The sequence below is a fragment of the Populus nigra genome, chromosome 4 (assembly GCF_951802175.1).
Source record: "Populus nigra chromosome 4, ddPopNigr1.1, whole genome shotgun sequence".
NCBI classification, from domain to species: Eukaryota; Viridiplantae; Streptophyta; class Magnoliopsida; order Malpighiales; family Salicaceae; genus Populus; species Populus nigra.
The window spans coordinates 11,482,324-11,504,827 of NC_084855.1; the positions used below are offsets into that span (position 1 = coordinate 11,482,324).

General features: G+C 35.6%; 2 protein-coding genes and 1 pseudogene across 2 annotated transcripts; 2 read left to right on the plus strand and 1 right to left on the minus strand.

The window, feature by feature from the left end:
• Nucleotides 1-489: 489 nt before the first annotated feature.
• LOC133690768 (subtilisin-like protease SBT1.1) lies at nt 490-4,599 on the plus strand (annotated as a pseudogene).
• Nucleotides 4,600-7,473: 2,874 nt separating this feature from the next.
• LOC133690710 (phospholipase D beta 2-like) lies at nt 7,474-15,724 on the plus strand. The gene is made up of 10 exons (XM_062110976.1): nt 7,474-9,633; nt 10,047-10,163; nt 10,730-10,924; nt 11,121-11,369; nt 11,531-11,599; nt 11,771-11,918; nt 12,965-13,113; nt 13,619-13,795; nt 14,165-14,362; nt 15,086-15,724. Exons 1-10 carry the CDS (start codon nt 7,774-7,776, stop codon nt 15,377-15,379), a joined length of 3,456 nt encoding a protein of 1,151 aa, XP_061966960.1. The 5' UTR covers nt 7,474-7,773; the 3' UTR covers nt 15,380-15,724.
• A 3,933-nt stretch (nt 15,725-19,657) lies between these two features.
• On the minus strand, nt 19,658-21,189 carry LOC133691299 (transcription factor TCP9-like). Its single transcript, XM_062111745.1, has one exon. The coding sequence runs from the start codon at nt 21,037-21,039 to the stop codon at nt 19,993-19,995; it is 1,047 nt and encodes a 348-aa protein (XP_061967729.1). The 5' UTR covers nt 21,040-21,189; the 3' UTR covers nt 19,658-19,992.
• Between the last annotated feature and the right edge of the window lie 1,315 nt (nt 21,190-22,504).

Consider the following 22,504-nt stretch of genomic DNA (forward strand, 5'->3'; position numbering starts at 1 on the left):
GTACATCCGATTCTAGATGAATTTGCCAATTCTTGGCATGCCACAATATGATAAGCTGAAAGTGATTAAGAAATTGCATTTACCCAGGAAGGATGAAATGCTTGCCTTAATTGTATAAAGGGATTAGATCTTGCTTAATTTCAACATTAGTGGAAGGGGTTAGATTAAAGCAAGGACTACCCTCATCTTACAGTGCAAAGTTCAATGGAGAAGAAGACAGATTACTTACTATATGAAAGAACAAAGGTTAACCGTTCCTAAAAAAAACCACAATTATTTTATTTGAAAAAATCAACAAGGCTTCATGTTTCGAAGCCTTGAAATAAAGAAATATTTTGGTAAACAAGATAGTTGGCACCATACTCTAAATTAAGAACTCTCTGCATCCTCTTGTCACGTTCCAGGCCGGCCCTTCTTAACAAAAGCCATTTTCATTCAACACAAACTATTTTTTTTTTTTTCAAATCTCAAGAGATAAAAACTAAGGGCATGATATTCATAGAGCCTCAACTACGATATTTCGCAGATTTGGTTATATTTGATATGTTGTCCATTACATGCGGAGCACCTCATAGAGAGGAGAAGAGTGTTTTGCTAACGATCATAAAGAATTTAGCCATTAATTGTGGGTTTATGATGGGAGCTCTTCTGATGTTTTTTGGCATCATGGACTACAAGAAGATCTTGGAACAAGCCAAATCCCCACAGCGACATGCCTCAGCTACGTTCTTTCTGGTAGTTTTCGCCTTTTATTTTGTCATTTTTGTGGTTTTTGCAACCATACAATGTGTAGATTCCATCAGATTTATCTTTACTTCTCACAAGATTGCACCCTTCGAAACTGCGGAACCAGAGGCCGGGGCTCAACCCCGGCCTCGACCATGATTATCATGATCAAATCCTGCTTTCTCTAATCTTGCATGCTACTATGATTTTCTTCTCTTTTCTTTGTAAGAAAAGCAAGCTGCTCGTTTGTTGCTTAATTCTGTAGTTTGCTTATCAAAATAAGCAATGATTTAGGTTTAACTTGCCTGCAATGAGACTCCTCATGAAAACAAAAGCTCGTGGCAAATAAAAAGCTCTGTTCTAAGTTGGCCAATTCCGATGCTCATAAACCAGCAACGGATTTTCCGCTGCATCATGTCCTGGAGGGCATTATTGCAAGCTTCGATCGTGTCTTCTAAGAGATTTGCTTATATCTCAGCTCTAATTATCTTTCTATTCCTTCACTGTGTGCTAAACTAACTCTAGCGTGAAAAGAAACCTATGTTTTATCATTTTAGCATGTCTGAACTTGATGCATGCCCTCCACTGTTTGCACATTTAAGCATAAGGGCATATGTAATTGTTTTCCTGATGCTAAATCTAATAAATGTTGTTGATTTCTTAAGAACAAATTCCTGGTTGTTAAAAAGGTATATTTCCTCTTGTGATCATACGGTTTAAAGTCCAAACTTGTGGATGCTACACCGAGAAATTGTAACCCAGGAGTACTTTCAACTCATGACTAAAAAGGGACTTGAAACAAACAACTATCAGCAATTGATCCAAAGCAAGAGAGGATTTGAACTAGAATTTGAATTTGCCTCTATTGCTTTAAGAAAAAACTAAAAAGAAACAAGCAAGGTGCTAGATTGATGTGATTTTTATAATTCAACGCCATTGAACGAGGCATGAACTTCTTTTTTTAATCATGAGAGTTGGAAGTCCATTATCTGATCATTCACCAGATCGTGTTTTTATGTCTTAATCATTCGTCTAAACCAGTTGACAGTCGATACAATTTTCTCAAGGATTCCATACTGAAGTTATCAAATTAATCATGCAAACGCTGATTAGGTCAGTCCCACAACCCATCTTTCTGTAGCTCGTGGAAGCTTACACCAGCTCTGCTCAATCTCTTTTGTTCTCTCCAATCCATTTGAAGGCGTGCGCTTAATTTTGAAGGATAAAGGAAAAACCTCATGATGGAGGCGGGATGTAAAGATAACAAACAAATATAGAACACATAAATCTGATGAGTAAAACATATTGCAATGTGAAATTTAAATTTACAATTTTATTCCCTTTTAAAATAATGCTTAAGAAATCTAACTTTTAGAAGCTTCACAAAACCTTAATTAGATAAAAAAAATTATTAGAAAACAAAATAAAAATACAAAAATATTAAGGAAATAACAAAATTAATTAGCCCAAACCAAAATTTGATATATCAAAATCTGACGATAGAAGTAGCATCAAAAGAACTTATATAAAAAAAACGGTGTTTAGAAACTCTTATAAAAATTTAAATTTGATTAAGTAGTTGAATAAAAAATTATGATTTTTTTAGATTATTTTAATTTGTAGCAACCAGACTTTTTCTTAAATTTAAATATATTTTATTGATCCATAAATATATTTAATAAGTTATTCACATAATTTTTCTAGGGTTAATTCCCATCGAGTTGTGAAAAATTCATAATAAGCTTAGAATGATCGATTGTCTCATACCCAAATACTCAAAAAAAAACAACTAGGAAATAACATTTGCTCAGCTTCTCTGCACCTACGAAACAGTGACTTCTGGTTTCGCTCCCAAGCTCTCTACCAAACAAATTGGGGCCTTGAACCGAGTCAATGGCTTTCTCTCTGCCATTACTGATGAAATGCTAACTCTCCACACCACACACACACACCCTCAGTTTCTTGGACTACAGAGTGGAAAAGGACTCTGGAATGCTCAAAATCTGGCTTCAGATGTGATAGTTGGCATTTTTAATGCTGAAATCTGGCCTGAACATGTTAGCTTCCAAGACTCGGGCATGTCTGCAATACCCTCAAAATGGAAAGGCAAAAGCGAGAGCGGCACAAAATTCTCACCATCAAATTGCAACAAGAAGATTATTGGTGCAAGAGCCTATCCCAAAGGGTACGAGGCTGTTGGAAGAATTAATGAAACAATTGATCATCGATCCCCTCGAGACGCACAAGGCCATGGAACACATACTGCAGCAACTGCTGCTGGAAACCTTGTAGACAAAGCAAGCTTTTATGGATTGGCGAATGGTTCAGCAGCTGGAATGAAGTATACGGAAAGAATCGCAGCTTACAAAGTTTGTTGGCCATCAGGTTGTAACAGCACTGATTTATTGGCTGCCATAGACCAAGCTGTTGCTGATATTGGAGTTGATGTGTTATCATTCTCTTTAGGGAGTTTATAGTGATAATTTTCAAAGAAATATCTCATCCTAAAAGTTTAAGCTGTTATGTCCTTGTTTGGGGCAATCCAAAAGGGGGTTTTTGTTTCTTGCTCTGCTGGTAATTCAGGCCCATCTATCTCCTCGGTTGCCAACAATGCGCCATGGATCATGACAGTAGCTGCTAGCTACACTGACCGAAGGTTTCCAACAACTGTCAAGCTTGGAAATGGACAAACTTTTGAAGGTGCGTCTCTATATTCAGGCAAAACAACAGCACAATTACCACTAGATTATGGAGGGACTACGGGTGGCGAAGGAGCTAAGTATTGTATTAGTAGGTCACTGAAAAAAAAGTTAGTGAAAGGAAAATTGTTGTTTGCGAGACGGGGGTGAATGGCCGAGCTCAAAAAGGAGAGCAAGTAAAATTAGCGGGAGCAGGAATGCTTTTAATCAACCCGGAAACTGGAGGTGAAGAGCTTTTCACAGAGACTCACATTCTGCCGGCAAGTTCTTTAGGAGCGTCAGCAGGTATGGCTGTCAAAAAGTATGTGAACTCGGCTAACAGGGAAACTGCTTCGATTGCCTTCAAAGTGACAATATATGGTGATCCTGCACCAATGGTGGCTGCATTTTCATCTTGAGGGCCTAGTTCAGTGGGATCAGAAGTGATGAAGCCGGACGTGACTGCACCAGGGGTGAACATTTTAGCAGTGTGGCCATCAATGACTAGCCCCACTCGACTTAAAAGTGACAAAAGAAGCGCATTGTTCAACATAATTTCAGGCACTTCAATGTCCTGCCCTCATGTTAGTGGCCTCGCCGCACCACTTAAGTCAGTCCACAAAGAATGGTCCCCAGCAGCAATTAAATCAGCAATAATGACAACAGCATATATGTCTTACAGACAACAGAAAATCTCCAATTGCAGATGTTGGATCCAGTAACTCTGCATCATCTACCTGTTTTTGCTTTTGGTTCGGGTCATGTTGACCCATAGAGTGCTTCAGATCCAGGGTTGACAGACGATATTACCACAGAAGACTATGCAAGCTATTTGTGCAGCCAAAACTACACATCTTCTCAAATAACTCGAAGTGTCCAGGAGTACTGTAACTTGTCCTGATGATAAAGTTCTCCAGACTGGGGACCTAACAGGGTGACATTCAAGAGAACCCTGACAAATGTCGGGTTCCCTTTGAGTACTTACACAGTAAAAGTGAAAGAACCCAACGGAGTATCGGTGATATTGGAGCCTCAGAGTTTGAGTTTTGTAAAATTGGGACAGAAACTAAGCTATAATGTGACCTTTGTCGAGTCAGGAGGAAGAGATAGCGCAAGTAGTTCCTCTTTTGGATCTATTGTTTTGGTGTTAGGAAAATATAGTGTTCGAAGTCCCATTGCGGTAACTTGGCAGTAGTTTTAGTACATAGAATAAGAATACTTTGTTTTAGGTGCAGACAGCAGACCAAGCAGAAATATTCCAGAGACTGAAAGTTCCTAATTGAAGTCCTATGTAATGCTAAAAATTATTTAATTAGGAAGCTTATTTTATATGATAAAAATAAAACAAAGATGCTTCACAGCCAAACAAATTTCCTAGTTTGCTAATATGAGAGCCTAAGTTAATCCCTCCTCTAAGAAATTAAAGTTGTCGGATCTGCAATGGATGAAGAAGTATTGACAGAGTTATTATCTATACGAAAAGATTTCCTCGAGGTGGTGTCTAGTGCTTCAGAATCATATACGTTGAAAGAAAAACTGGAAATTCTTGTTGCAATTTCCAAACCCGGTGATGGCTACCTTGCTTCAAAGAATCATTTAAACAATCAGCAAGTGCTGTATAAATACTAATCAGCAATTAAGTTGATTATTTTCATGAATACAATCAGCAAGTGCTGTGTCATTAATTTATACATCAAACTTTGCAATGCCATCCTTTGGTAGTATAAATATGTATATTCATCTATGTATGGATATGAATTTTCATATACATATGAATATCAAGAACAGTAGTATGAAAATGAAAAGGGGAAGAGAGAAGGATGACCTCGTGCATGCAGCGGTCTTAGGCCGAGTGGCAACCCATCCTCCTGCAAAATATTTTTTTCATAAAAATTATCTTTTTATTCATGTGATATTGTTATCCAGACAAAAAATATATTTTTTATAAGCAGCATAGTTTATTTAATAAAAATAAAAAATAAAATATTCATAAAAACAATAATGATATGATCTTTCTTTTCATAAAATATCCATGATGACAGACTTTAAAAAAAAAGAATTCATAGCAGGTTTGTAAACACTGATTAAAAAAAAATTAAGTCAGAAATACCAATGATTAAAAAATTTATCAGGACTAAATTGTATACAAATAAGAAAGAGAGATATTTTTGTAAATAAAACAAAAACAGCCCCTCCCTCTTTTAAAACATGGCCGACTTCACTTCTTTTCATTTTTCTTCTTGTTTTTACATGGTGTCTTCTGGGTTCAAGTCTCAACGTGTATGCCTGTTATTCCCGTGATATTTTACCTATCTCTTGAGTTTGTGGAGTATTCAATGGGTCTGAGAATTAGTCGTAATGCTTGTAAACTGGCCCGGACACCTAGAGTTATCAAAAAAATTATTTGACGTGCTTCTTAATATTACAAAACATTATTTAATGTGGTGCATCAAAATGATATTTTTTTATTTTAAAAAAATTATTTTTGATATTAGCGCATTAAAATAATCTGAAAATATAAAAAAAAATATTAATTTGAAATAAAAAAAAAATATATTTAAAAATTTTTAAAAAATATTTTTAAAACGCAAAAATAGAGTTTAAGTATGTAATATACCGTTACGTGAGGTACCTGAGGCCATTGTGAAGAATTTGGAAAGAACATTTATTATGTTGTTTCTATAAAATTCAAGAACAAAGAGAAAAGAGGGAAGGGGAAAGAAAGGGTTTGATATTTTTACGAGACAGTATAATTAAAACTGGTCGAGATTGTTTGAGATTGCTATGGAAACTAGGTATCAGCTACTGTCTGAATCGGTCGATCAAAATGGTTAACTGTTTGTTCGTCGTCCGATATATAGAAAATTATGGATTTTCTTCGTAAAGGAAGTTTTATTTTACTTGAATTTAAAATGGGGCCATTTCAAGGTTTATATGTAATAATTAACGAAATGATTGTTGACTTTGTAAATAAAAATACAATGATTTTATTTAAAAATAAACGCAAAATTAGATGGTGTCTAATGAAATAATAACTTAAATATAAAATTAATAATTTTATTAAAATAGATTTTGAAAACAAATTAAAAACTTAATAATATTTAATAAAATAAAAAAAATGCATTGAACCTCGTATAATTTAGTTATTTTTTTTACTTTACTTTTGTATTTTGAAAAATTACATTTTATATTCTAAACTTTAATAATTTTATAAAACTTTGGAAAAAAATGTTAAATTATTTACAATTTTATTTTATTTAATGACTAAAAAGCTTTTACAATAATAATATTACAACTTTGCAATTGAATTAAAAAAACCCTAACTACCATCCCAATATGGGTTGGTTTGGTTTAGCTTTAGGTCTTCCATCAAACCATGGAAGATTTACTTTATCCATTCATTAATTAAGGTTGAAAAAAGAGAGCCCTTGATCTACCCACTCTCTCCCTATATTTTCTTTATTTCCAATCCTCTTAATTTTCCTTTTTAAATTTAAAAACTAAAACATGAATAAAATAAAATTTTAAACTAAAAATAAAAATTTTAAATAAATAAACCGAAGAAGAAGACAGTGTATACTATATGGATTAAATTGTATTTTTTCAATAGAATTTGAGAGAGGCCACACAAGTTCTTTTTTTTATTATTTTAAATCCTGGAAAAAATTGATAATAAAAATATATTTTATTCCACAATGTTTTATAAAGAGATGTACTTATGAAATTACTTCTTATATTTTTAACAAATTAATACTTTAGTTCCTTTGATTAAAAAAGTATAGCATATAATCTTTATCCTTTTATATTTATTTATGATTTAATCCTTGCTTATGATTTTCGATGCTAAAAGAGTGTTTGAGAGCTTTGAGTAAGCTGGTTTTGTTAATGTAATATCATCCAATGTAAAACTCCCATGTGGAATTGGAAAGTACCAAAATTTCTCTGTGATTTAGATTTTTACCTAAAATAACGACAGCTTCCTTGCAACCTGAAAACGCCGGTGACTGTTCGTACAGTATACGTGGTCACTTGTCAACAAGCACGAAAGCACCTCTAATAAAAGATTTTTTTTAGCTCTTCCAGTTCCTGTTTCTTTCATTCTTGTGCTTCTCAAGGTTCCAAGAAACTGACATTTCACCTTCTGTTCTTGCACAAATTCTAAAAAGGTAACTTCTTCTCTCTTTGGCTCACTGTTCCTTAAAATTTTGAGACTTTTTGCCTTCCCTTTTCTTGTTCAGGGAATTCTGGTCAAGAAAGGGGGAAAAAGTTTGAGTCTTTGAGATCTGTTTTGCATGTTCTGGTTATGAACAATCTTTCCCGTTTTAGAGAATCACACAGTTTTTTCTTTTGATGTTTGATTGTTGAAAAAATGGATAATGATCATGGCTCTCCATACCCTTATAACAATCCATATCCATACCCTCACCAACCTCCTCCTCCTCCTCCTCCTCCAAATTATGAGTATCCACCTTCAGATCCATTCTATCCTCCTCATCCCTATCCTCATGGGCCATACCCTCCATACGGTGCTTACGCATACCCACCACCACCACAGTCACCAACCCATTCAGGGCCTTTAGATTATTCTCACCAAAATCCTTCAGCACCATATCTAACAAGCCATTCAGGACCTTTAGACTATTCACACAATCCTTCTAAACCACAACCAACTAGTTATTCGGGTTCTTTAGACTATTCTCAACACCAACCACCATCACCACATCCAATAACGAATTCGGGACCTTTAGATTTTAATCGCCACTATTCTGGTCCTTTAGCAACATCACCATATGCTGCATATCCACCAGTACCTCATGTTTCAAATTCAATGCTTCATAATTACCCTTTTGCTCAACCTCAGTCGAGCCAATATCCTTCTATTGATAGCATTTCACAATCGCCCTCTAGGGCTAATAGCTTTTCCGGTATTCATAGACAAGATAGTTCTTCATCTTTAGGAATTGGATCATCTTCATCAAATCCCGATAAAGTTGATGCTGCTGTTGCTGGTACTTCTTCTGCATATCCACCTTTGGATGATTTAATAAGTAATTTGCATTTGAATGATACGAATAATCATCCTACTGCCCCTGCTTCCCTACCAGCTCCTCCAGTACCTTCAGTGCCTTGTTCCCCTCAAAGCTATCAGGGCTCTAGTTTTGGACATGCCCCCCCACACGAATTATATGGTTATCCTAATGACTCATTTTCAATTAATTGGGAGGAGAATTATGCGGGCAAAGTTGATTCGTCTGGTCACTATCCTGCTTCTCCTTATGCGCATTCATCCTCCTTTAATGGATCAAAGCATGGCCAAAGTATGGAGGTTGTGCCAGTGTCGAGTGGTAAAGGGTCGTCTTTGAAGGTTTTGCTCTTACACGGGAATTTGGATATTTGTGTTTATGATGCAAAGAATCTCCCAAACATGGACATTTTCCACAAGACTTTGGGTGATGTGTTCAACAAATTACCTGGAAGTATAAGTAGCAAGATTGAAGGACAAGTGTACACCAAGATTACCAGCGACCCTTATGTTTCAATTTCAGTAGCTGGTGCTGTGATTGGGAGGACTTTTGTGATTAGCAATAGTGAAAATCCTGAATGGACGCAGCATTTTTATGTTCCTGTTGCACATTCCGCTGCAGAAGTGCGTTTTGTTGTTAAAGACAGTGATGTTGTGGGGTCGCAGTTGATAGGAGTTGTGGCAATTCCAGTTGAACAGATATATTCAGGGGCAAGAATTGAGGGAGTTTACCCTATTTTGAATAACAACGGAAAACAATGTAAGCCTGGTGCTTCTTTGAGAATTTCAATTCAGTACATGCCCATAGAGAAACTGGGCATTTATCAACATGGTGTTGGTGCTGGTCCTGATTATCATGGTGTGCCTGGTACCTATTTTCCTCTTAGGAAAGGTGGAACAGTTACTCTTTATCAAGATGCCCATGTTCCTGACGGGAGCCTTCCAAATGTGCAACTTGATAACGGGATGCCTTATCTGCATGGAAAGTGCTGGCAAGATATCTTTGATGCTATACGTCAAGCCCGGCGTTTAATTTACATTACCGGGTGGTCCGTATGGCACAAAGTTGCTCTGGTCCGGGATGGTGGTCAGCATTCAGGTGTCACCCTTGGGGATCTTCTGAGGTCCAAGTCCCAGGAAGGCGTAAGAGTTCTGCTTCTTCTTTGGGATGATCCTACTTCAAGGAATGTCTTGGGATATAAAACAGTGAGAATCTTACCTATATTTAATTGTATAATTGTAGTTTTCTGCAGTAGTTTGTGGTCAAATAGATGTTCTTGGAACCACTACTTCTGATTGTTACAATCCTTACCAAATGATTGACCTATCTGTGATTAGTTTGGCAAATTTGATTTATGTTTGCATCTTTGATTATTGCTATTATAAAAAATGTTGCTTTTGTTGTCTGTTGTATCTACTTGTGTTCATTGTGATCCATGTATGTTCTGTCTGGGCTCTTGAGGAGAGCATGAGCACCGTGTCTATTAATCAATGATTTCAAGGAAATGCCCTGCTAGATCCTCAAACTGAATTCTTAAATCATGCTACCTGTTATTATGTACTTTCTCTTTCAACTGGAAAGCTTCTTAACTCTTCCACTAAACCTCCTTACAATGCAGGATGGAATTATGGCAACCCATGATGAGGAAACTCGCCGCTTTTTCAAACGCTCATCAGTTCAAGTGCTGCTTTGTCCTCGCATTGCTGGGAAAAAACATAGCTGGGTCAAGCAAAGGGTTAGTTATCCCATAATACTACTGTTCTTTGCATTGTGTCATTGCTTAAAGCAGTGCTAGTGCCTGGCAAGTGGCGAACATTCTTGATATGTTGAGCATGTCAGTTTACCAGCCATAACAAAAGCATTTGCTACAATTGTTATTAACTGCTAAAAGTGTTCAGTCAATTATACATAATTCTTTCATCAGAGATTGCAATTGCCAAGTATATAAACCTTCACTAAATTGAGTTTACTTTGGGCCAACAGCCCTGCTATGATTAATTCAGTTTTACAAGCTGACCAATGCTTGCTTTTTTTGGCAATAGTAGTTATGAAATTTGTAGCGTATATATTCTTTTCTTCTTGATTCTCCTCCATGGTTTTAAAGGGGATTTTTCTGAAATTTATTGCTTCATGTTGGTATTTTTTTTTTTTTTTTTGCACAGTATGGTGAAGCAGGGGACTTTATATCAATCAACAATACCTGAGAGCTTTGTCTCGTTCCAGCAAGTTTTCTTTTTTTGATTTTTGTAGCAATGGAGTAGAAATTACAACTGAATTTCCTCTGCTGTTTCAAATTATCAGGAGGTCGGAACGATTTATACACATCATCAGAAAACTGTAATTGTTGATGCTGATGCTGGCAATAATAGAAGAAAAATCATAGCCTTTGTTGGTGGACTTGATTTATGTGATGGTCGATATGATAATCCTGATCACTCTCTATTTAGGACACTACAAACTGTTCACAAAGATGACTATCACAACCCTACTTTCACTGTAAGTCTTAAGTTTTACCTCTGCAATTGCACACTTGTGATTGGCTACATGATTCAGTTGTAGAAGTGTTATTTGGCATGCTATTGATGATATAAAAGATAAGCTGGCATGATCTTGTTGTTTAGATTTGAGTTTTAGAAGTGATGAAATCAACTTCATCTTTCCTTAATTATGAATTTGTTTAAATACTGAGCAGGGTAGTGTCGCAAATTGCCAAAGAGAACCATGGCATGACTTGCACAGCAGAATAGATGGTCCAGCAGCGTATGATGTTCTAACTAACTTTGAGGACCGTTGGATGAAGGCTGCAAAGCCTAAGGGCCTTAGAAAACTAAAAACATCATATGATGATGCTTTACTCAGGATAGACAGAATTCCAGACATTATAGGTGTTTTTGATGCTCTTTCCATTAGTGAGGATGACCCTGAAGCTTGGCATGTTCAGGTAATTTGTCCAAGCCTTGGCTCAAGTGATCATGCACTGAGGTGTGATTTGTTTGAAGGGGTTGTTTTGGTCTTGGGTCTGAATATAGTTTTGCTGCAATGAAACATGGGGTTGGGCTTGCAAATGAAATTGCATTTAAAGTTGTCTTATCTAAACTGCAGATTTTCCGTTCAATTGATTCGAACTCTGTGAAAGACTTCCCAAAGGATCCGAAGGATGCCCCGAAAAAGGTGAGATGTTGTTGTTCTTGTTGTTCTTGTTCTTTTGACAATTACAAACAAGGTAAGAGAATATCTGGCAATCCATTGCCTGTTGCTTCTCTTTTGAGCCTGTGCAAGTGTGAGCGCGTTTGTGTGTCCATGGCTGCATGTGGAAGTTGACTGAATATTCTGCTGTAACAGAACCTGGTGTGTGGAAAGAATGTGCTCATTGACATGAGCATACATACAGCATATGTGAAGGCCATTCGTGCTGCCCAACATTTTATTTACATAGAGAACCAGTATTTTATTGGGTCCTCGTACAACTGGGGTTCATATAAAGATTTAGGTGAGGAACCTTTTTTTTTTATTGTATGAAAAAAATCATGTTAAAAGATGCTGCCTCGAAGACTGCATTTCATTGCCTTCCCTGCTTTCTAGCCAACATGAAAAGCATTGCAGTTTAGTAATAAAGATTGTAGTCAGTTTTGATGGCATAAAGATGTAGTGGTACCTGATTCCTCCCTCCTTATTTATTAATCAGTCATTCCCTTCTTTAACCAAAATGTGGCAAAATAGTTTGGCATGTAGTTTAACGGGGCTCAGGTGTGAAGGATGGAGAATTGAAGGTACTAGAAAACTTGAAGTGAAGGCTAGTGATAAAGTAACGTGCGTATTAGCACAATTAAGGAACAGAAAGAATTAAATAAAATATGAATGGTGGAAATCTCAACTTTGATTAAACAATGCTGAAGGAGGATAGATTAATTAAAAGGCACAACAATATTTATACAGAAATCTCTATCAAATAAGAAACTAAATAGAAAGAAAACAACTAAATGAGGAATGACAGAATAATTAGGATATACACACCAAGAGAGTCAAACTCTAACACAGGCCAGCGACCTGATGAATTTTCTAGTCTTTCTGCATCTTCTATCTTAGCAATCATGATTGTAGATCTATGTAGCTATGCTTCTCAAAATCTGCACCGTCAACACCCTCAACTCCTGGAGTGATATATTCTGTTACTTCTTTGTCCTCTAATTCAAATTTTTGAACATCAGTTGCTAATCCTGGATCCTTCTGGCATTGCCAGAAAAAAAAGGTTCTACATTTTATGCTTTCATTGGGTGTCCTGCACGACTTTAAGATAGATAATTGACCTTTTTGCGCTGTTTATGGAATGCAATATGGTGTTAGCAGACTTCACACTTGCTACTATTTCCAACAAAAATTTCCCACGTCTGAAACATCAGCTCACCAATTTTCACATATTTTTTTTTTGTTCTTCTCTATCTCAACTAGATGGACTAATGCTGTAAATATCTGATTTCTATGGTTCCAGCAACATTTTTATCTAGATGCTGAACTCGTCATGTTGCCTTGTTGCAGGGGCTAATAATTTGATTCCTATGGAAATTGCACTAAAGATTGCCAATAAAATCAGAGCGAATGAGAGATTTGCTGCCTACATTATTGTTCCGATGTGGCCAGAGGGTGTTCCCACCGGTGCTGCCACGCAAAGGATTTTGTTTTGGCAGGTAGGCTCCAACTACAGATTTGGCAATAGAAACCTATATTTTTTTTATGGGGAAAGATGACAAGCAAGTGATATCGGTGATAAAATACTATTTCCCTTTGTAAAAACAGAAAATCTTTATAGAAAAAAACAGTTTGTTAAAAAGCTATTGTTAACTGTGATTCAGGGGATTGCATCATGTGACAACATGACCTACAAAATCTACTAACAAGCTACTCAAACTTGCTGGATATAATTAGTTAACTGCTGATGTCACAGCTGACATCAGAACTAATTTGCCTAATTTCTTTATCTGTTGCAACTTTTTCTACTTGCTAGCTTTTAGCATCAGCCATTATAATATTGACTAGCTTAACTTCTTGTCTTATCCTATTTACTCCTTTGAGTTTCTAGACCCAAGAACTGGACAGCCAAATGGAACTAAGATCTGTCATGAAATAGAAAATGTTTGCGTGATATGTCGGTACTGTGTTTCGTTAATCTGGGAATCTTGATAACTGCTACAGCATAAAACTATGCAAATGATGTATGAGACAATTTACAAGGCCCTAGACGAGGTTGGACTTGAGGATGCATTCTCACCACAGGATTTTTTGAACTTCTTCTGTCTTGGTAATCGTGAAGCTGTAGATGAATTCAACTCTTCAGGGATGCCAACTCCTTCAAGTTCTCCCATTCCTCAGGTATCTTCATTCTTGAAATCAGTTGTTTCATTCATGCTATGTATTTTGCAGTACTTGGTACTTTGGGAAATGAGAAACCTCCTAGTGCAAAATCACGTCCTTTATAAATACTATTATCCTACTGGTGTAGTGAAAATTTTAATTTCACACTTAGATACCTTACCTCTATTTTTATACATGAGATGGCTTCCAATGCACAGCATGAGAATTTGCAGCAATTTGATGATTTTGCCACTTTTTATTTTTATTTCCTTATCTGCTTCTGTATGAACAGGGTCAGAAGTTGGTTCATTTGTGACCATCTAAGTTTTTCAGATTCTCTCCTGCCTTTTCTCTCCTTAATAACGTGCTGTATGGTGGCATTTCCAGGCACTTTGTCAGAAAAGCCGGCGGTTCATGATTTATGTTCATTCGAAAGGGATGATAGTTGATGATGAGTATGTAATACTGGGATCTGCAAACATAAATCAGCGTTCCATGGAGGGCACTAGAGACACTGAGATTGCAATGGGAGCCTACCAACCTCAACATACCTGGGCAAGGAAACAATCTAATCCACTTGGACAGGTAACCTTCACTTAGATAATACAAAAACCACATTTGTTTATGTCATGGTCGAAAACAGAAACTCAATATTTGATAATTGATAATTGATTCACTAGGAAAAGGAGTTGCTGCTGGAAAAATGGAGAATTACATAAAATAGCGGAAAATTTAGTTTAAAAGAACAATAATAATTAATGATCCATTGGCATGATAGTGAATGGCAGTATTGAAATGGTGAGCCAATGCACTCAGTTGCATAAAAGCTAAAGAAGAATTGTTTATTGGTGCTTGAAGAAATGTTTTTATCTGTGCATGTTTGCATGAACAAATTAAATATGAAAAAAAAAATTAGTATAAGAAATAAAAAAATTTCAAAGAATATGAACTATTGTGCTGCTCAACAGCAGGACCAGCTTTTAATGTCAGTCTTTCCTGTCAACAATACATGCACGAAAAGATGACAGGAGAGATGGAAATTTTATTTATTTATCCTTCGTCCTTGCCTTGGAATGTAGTTAGAAAACCTATATGAGAAAATTGGTGTCATTGCCAAGAAATGTTACTGTCCCAAAACAATGATGAATTTGTTGTAGATATCTCTGGAAATTACAAAAGTATATTTACATTAGACAACTTGTTTTAAAATATCCAAAAGAACATGCTCATTTTATTTGATATTTGAAACTCTGAAATTTCTGGTATTTACCGACATGCTGTTTCTTGAACAAAATGCATCTTTTATAGATCCATGGATATCGGATGTCTCTCTGGGCAGAGCATACTGGAGTTATTGAGGACTCCTTTACAAAACCTGAGAGTCTTGAATGTGTTAGGAGAATTAGAACAATGGGGGAGATGAACTGGAAACAATTTGCTGCTGAGGAGGTTTCAGAGATGAGAGGGCACCTGCTAAAGTACCCAGTTGAAGTTGATCGAAAGGGCAAGGTGAGGCCTATCCCTGGATCTGAAACTTTCCCAGATGTCGGAGGAAATATAACGGGTTCGTTTCTTGCAATTCAGGAGAATCTGACTATCTAAATAAATCTTTAACATGCAGTTTCCACTGGCTATCAGATCAAAATAGGATGAATATACATATAGGATAATGAGTCCACGGTTTTGAAATATACACATCTTTACTTGTGAAAAGCGCCAATAATATTGTATGTTCACCCACACTCTGTTTTGTGGGCATTAACATGATAAATTTCACCAAACCCCTTGTATGGAGGATGATGCATCTTCAAGAAAATAATTCTTGTGGCGAACTGAGATTGAAGAGCTTGGTTTTTTTATACTTGTGTAAATACAGCTGGTACATAAATATTTTACCTTGAATGTTTCACGTTTGGAGTTTTTTATTTCAACTGGTATTTGTGAGCATGTAAAGGCTGTGATTGCTGTTTTTTGAATGAAGGAACATGCATTCATATTTCACAAGTGAATTTATTGCCATAGGCCATTCCTCTTCTTCTTCATCTCCCAGTTTGACTTATGCTTGGGGTGCGGTGCTTTCCGGCGTTATAAGCTCACACTTCACCATATTCCTTTCAGCATTTGGAAATTCCAAAGCATGAGCATGAGAATCAAATAGTTACCCTTACCAATTGTTTGAAATTTGGATGAAAAGGGAATAAACACCCCAACATTTTTCCTTTAATTTTTTTTTCCTCTTCCGAGTCACTACGATATTACAACTCGTGAAACAATTTAGTAAAACCTTTTAAGAAAGCCAACACAAATAAAATAAAATAATTTTAATATTATTGTCTTTATTTTTTTTATTTTCTTGTTCTTTAGCACATACAATCACGCAAATCTTGCGAGTTAGTGAGAAACAACAGGAGAGGAATGTGCTCCTCCTTTCAGAAAAGGCAACAGGAATGAGCTTGAGCACTGAAAAACATTTAAACTACACTCCCTCAGAGAAGGAGGAGAAGACTGTCAGATCATTCTAATCATACCAGCCTGACAAAAATCATGACAAAAGAGGCATGATTTTGTAATACCTCGTTAGCTGTATTCTAGGAAATAATAGAAGCTGAGTTATCACTTACTGGATCAATAGCACTTTGAAAACGAGACAAAAGAGGCTTCATCATGAGACATTAACAAGCTTTGCAAGCTGGGTGTTTTGGTCCACCTCCGCTCCGAGACAAGTCCAGCTAGCTCAGGCAGATCGACTGACCCTTGAAGCTCCAGTTCAGCAGCTGCCTGTTTGTTTTTGCAATTCCCATGCAGTAAGTTCCTCGTAAACCACATGCCCCACTCCCTTTAAATGGCTTATCTTCTTCATCTGTAACACCCTGTTGCAATCTCAGAAGCCTCGCTCGTTGAGAGACATTCTTTTAAAAAATAATAATAATTGAAGTATTGCATGTGTTTCTTCTTCAATTTGGAGCAAACACTGAAGTGTCGTATGGTTATTAGGGATGAAATGTCCAAAATGGTGAAGAAGAAATCAAAATGATATTTTAATCCAAATACCATGTTTGAAATAATAATAAAAAATCAGAATAAAATTTAAAATTTTTAATGCTTAGTTTTTAAAATGAAAAGGAATGATAATTAAAATAATGATTTCATTAATAAAAATAATAAATAAAATTAGATTTAACTTTTATTCTCATTTTCATTCTCGATTTCATCCCATTCGTTTAATTAGCCAATCATCTTCAAAATGGAATACAATTTCATTACCATTTCAACCATTCTATTTTTTTTTTATTGTCAAGCATCACCTAAAAGATAGAAAAAGCAACATGCCACCTGGATTCTAAACTAGATCATTAATTAATTTGCGCTCTAAATTTGTATATGTCATATCAAAAAAAAATTAAAAGTAAAAAATAATTATTCATAAATTGCTAATATATTTTATAGTAAAAACTTTAATCATGAATTTAAAATCTAATACATACTGCATGATTTTTTTCTTTTAAATACTGAGATAGTAATATATTAGACAAATGTTTTTTAAAAAATATTAAAACAGTGACATATTGGATTAATCTAATAGTTTAACTTGTCATATCCGTAACTCAGATCATGAAACTATAATAACCTCGTAAAATAATAAATCAAAATAAATTATGAATCTTAATTCTAAATCAACTTAATATTAAAGGATAAAATTAAAAATAATCCAATTAAAAATAATAATAAATAAACCAAGTTAACCTAAGTTAATCTATTAAACTCGTGTTCTAGGTCATGAGATCAGGATAACTCGATAGAAAAAAAATAAAAAAAATATTTCATAACCAATCCAATGTTAAAAGATAAAATTAAAAAAAATCAATTAAAAAAACAAAAAAAAAACCGAGCCAGATCGAGTTAACTTGTCAAATTTATGACTTAGATAATGAGATCGAGATAACTTCAAAAAAAGTAAAAATGTTTTTACAAAACTCAATTCCACTTGATGCAATGTTGAAGTTTGAAATCGAGAAAATAATTAAATCCATGAGATGAAAATAATTTCATATAAAAAATTATGAAATTTAATTATTAAACAATCTAATACTAAAATATAAAATTATAAATAAATAAATACAAATATTGGAATGTTAAGAGGGTCACATCAAAAAAAAAAACATTGATTCAATGGATAGTGATTTATAAATGTAGCTACAATGATTTATTCAGACCTTTTAAGTTTTTCTAATTAAATAAATATATTAAAAACCAGTTTATCTAACAATAAAGAACACACTCTATAACTTTAATTTTTGTTACAATTAAACCTGCATAAAATGTTATTAAACCTTCATAGAATCCTTTGATTCCTTGAGGTGATAGTTCTTAAATTAAGAGAGAAGGAGATCAGAAGTGCATCCCTCTTCTCTTCCTCTAATATTTCTAATCTCATTCTTTACGTGAATGGATAAGCATTATCGTGAGTATTTGGAAACTCTGTGCCACCGACAAGGCCTGATGACGTGGCACGCGGACTCTTCCACTTTCAGAAAGTGGACCTCTAACGTGGACCCTTGATGGGCCAAGAAAATAAGGAGTCGCTAAAAGGGTGGTGGGCCAATTGAATGTTGTTTTTAAAATATTTTTTATTTAAAAATATATTAAAATAATATTTTTATATTAGCATAATTTAAAAATAAAATAAAAGTTAATTTAAAAATAAAAAAATCAAAAGACTTTTAAAAAACAATTAAACACGATGTCAAACACTATTAAAAAGAGAATATTCCTGGATTCTTATAGTTTGATGCCGGATGCCTTTATCCAATCTTCTTATTGGTGAGCTATTTCTAAAATTTTGCGTGCAGGACGGTAGTGATTAAAAGTGCGGTAATGATTATTTTTTAAAGTATAATTTTTTATATAAATAAATGAAAATAATATTTATTTTAATTTTTAAAATAAAAGTATTTTTAAAAAAAATGATTGGATAGAAAGTTGAATAAATTTAAAAATTCGAGTCCAAAAGCACAGTTCAATCTTGCCCCAGCCAAGAATCATGCTTTATTGTTTCCTACCGCTACAATACAATTATCATAAAGGAAAAACCACCTTCCAAACGGACCCTGCTTTTTCGATGTACGAATAAACCGTGGGTGCACATGTCGTGAGATTTGGGCTCCACCGTCCTCTTTAGATAGTGTTTGTAATTAAAAATATGGTAATTGTTATTTTTTAGTATTTTTTATTTAAAAATATATAAAAATAATTCATTTTTTATTTTTTAAAATTTATTTTTAATATCACACATAAAAAAAAATTAAAATTATATATAAAAAAATTAATTTAATATAAAAAATTCAAAAAACTTTAAAAACACAAAACAAACACGCTTTTCACGCCGTCGACCACGACCCTAAATTCAAAATTCCAACCGGCGAAATATAGAATCAGTCAACGAGAAACAACTAACATGTTGGTCCATTTACGATTGTGTGTAACAAAACAGATGCCATCACCAGATTGATCAGAACGAAGGGGCCCGGTGTGTATATATATATAAAAAAAGAAAAAGGGACCCGCGTGTCAGTTGAGAAAGGAATGGACCCCACATTACAGATATGCTAAGACACGTGTCGTCATTCCAGTCTAATCATTTGCCCCCTCCTCTCGATCAGACCACCAAACCAACATTAGCAGGGACCACCAAGTGGCTGCCTTGAAAACAGTGCAAAAAAAGAAACGGTCCCATTTGGAGCCCACGAACCTGTTGGGGCCCGATCATGCAGGCCCCACTTAACAAAAACAAATGGGCTTCTCTTTTCGCCTTGCACGGTCCAGGGTGCTCGTCCCTTTTTACTTTTTTTAAAATTAAAATAAAAATAAAAATGAACTGAATGAAGCAAAGAATTTTCCTTCTTTCTCACAATGGCTGATCATAAAGAACAATTAATTAGGTTAACCTCTGAGGGCAGAGTCACCTCCTCTTTCCTAGCTGTGAGTGTTGACCCGCCATAAATGTGGACCCCGTTCTCCGCCTACTTCGACCCCACTCTACACGTGAGCACGTGCTCTCTCCTGCATCCACAAATCAAAACGACTTTTTTTTTTTTTTTAATCTTAAGAGATACGTAGTCCCAAGCTCGAATGAACTTGTTAATGGCGGACGCACCAAAATCAATGAGAACCCAACAGAAGTGACCAATGAAAACCATCAATTTTTGTCATTGCTTTCAAGATCGAGACATGAACTGTAACTCTTGTTTGTCATAAATCTCTAAAGAGAAGTCTCTAAGCATTTGAGGAGTTCTATTAGTAGTTGTACTTGTAGTACTGACAGTACAGGCAGAACTTGAACTTGGTGCCATCATTGAAATACCTTTCGCGGTCATAGAACCTGAAACTGGCACAGCCACTGCCATATTTGATTGCATGGAAGAAACAAAAGATGAAATTGGCCTTGCCGAAATATTTATCAGAGGGGTAGCCGCAGCCGGGAACGTAAATATCTGGGGCTGGTTAGACGGTCCTGCAATGGACGGTACCATAAAGAACGCCCCTGGAACGACAGCATTGGATGGTATGGCCCACATGGGCACTAAACCCTGTGGCACTGCCGCAGCTGTTTGTTGTGGCTGCGGCGGTAACTGTGGCTGTGACTGCGGCTGTTGCGTTGTCAAGGGAGCGAGAGAAGCCGAGACAGAAACGGTGTGGTTGACATCAACGTACTCGCTATTAGCGGGTCGTTTGCGATTCTTTGTAGCGTTCGGGTGGCCAAGTCCGGAGCTGGAGTTAGTTGTTATTGGGATTTTGAGGGTTCCGTTAACAGACATGGCAATAGCAGGGACTGTGCCGGTTCCTGTTGCTGCAATTATGGCAGGTTCAGCATGTTCAAGCAACCACCTGATTGTTTCACCGTCTGATTTATGGCCTAATTCTCGGGTTAGTTGAAAGATCCGTGCAGCACATGCTGCGGGCATTCGGATCCTCCGGCCTCGACCCTCCACCTTGGTGTGTCGGTCTTTTGTTGATGGCCGTTTTAGTGGGGTTACTGTGGTTAATGGCATGGAAACTGCTGCTAACGGCATGACACCTAATGGTGGTGTAGGTGATCTCTCCTCTGTGCTTGGCTCTTCCTTGAGTGCTACCGACATGTCGTTGCAGTCTTTCCTGTTAGTGGGGCGTGCTCGAATGTTAGGCAATTCTCTGCTGTTGATTCTAAGATCAACGGTTCTCATGTCTTCATCTTCCCCAAGCTCTTGCTTTTGCATCGATGCCATGCTGAGAGACGTATCACCGTGGATAAAAAGGAAAAACGAGCAAAGGAGGAGAGGGTGGGGGCATGGAAATGGAGGGGTTTGGGTTTGTAAAATCACATTCGCACAGCTGGGATGAGAAACGGGTTATATATAGAGGCATGGAAAGGAGATTTTATTGCCTAGTGAAGGGCGTGAAATTTGATAGTGGAAATCTACGGTTACCTGCCAATCATAAAAAGACATTGGACTCACCGGATGATGACACGTGGTGGGTCCCATACCGTGATGCTTTCTGTTCGGTAGGGTCAAATTGTGGTGCCTCCGATGAGGTCAAATTACAAGTCCTTGAAACCCCGTATGTGCTTTGCAGTACTTTGGGTGTTGAATTTCATTTTGTGCTGCCGTCTTTCAAGGGGGGAGTCTTTCCTTTTTTTTGTGCTGCCGATCTATGATCACTTGAACAACTCGTAATTTTTTTCATTAATCCCTTTATAGGTGTTTTGAAGCATTGGGTGAATTAGGCGAAGAACAATATGCTATGGAAATCAAGCACAGATTTACATTTCTTACCATAAAAAAAATGGAGGTGTGTGATTTTTAATGTTATCATAATTTGTTTTCTATAATTTAGCACGGTACTAGCTAATTGGCTTGGCGTGCACTGCATTCAAGGTTTTTTTTTTTAAAAAAAAAAGAATAAAAATGAATGTTTTGTATAACTTTTTTATAGTGATATTAAAATTGATAAATCTTGAAATTTTTTGATTTGATTTTTTATTTAGCTCAAATTTTATATTAAACAATGCATGAGTTGCATTAATATCACTCAATCGACTTGATTTTAAAAGATGACATCTCTTATAAAAATTATTGAAATGATGATATATTAAATTATCTCGGGTTTCGCAGTTTAATCAGTCAAATTCATGACCTAGGTCACGGATTCTACCTGGTTTAATAACTTTTTTAACTATTTTTTTATTTAACTATGTGATAACAAAAATGATCGCTTGTAAATTGAGCACTAACCGAAAACTAGAACATTTGTTTTAGATTACGATAACCCCATATAAAATAAACTGAAACAAATAGCAAATTTTAATTCTCATTTAACCCGAGTTAACATGTCAAAATTAATAACCCGAGTCAAATACTCATTTAACAAAATAGAAGCTCGTAAAATCAAGCACTAACCTAATATCAAGACGTTTGTTTGAGATTGTAATAACACCTTATAAAAAAAATATATAAAACTTAATTTCTAACTAACCCAGGTTAACCAACTACATGTGATGTAGATTATGGACTCAATTGGATTTAATATTTTTTTTTTCTTGGAACTATTTTGTATTTAATTATACAATAAAAAAAATAAATACTTACAAAATTAACCATGAATCGAATGTCAGAATGTTTATTTGTGTGCATGATATATTTGTGTGCATGATAAACTTATAAAAATAAAATTAAAATAGATTATAAAATT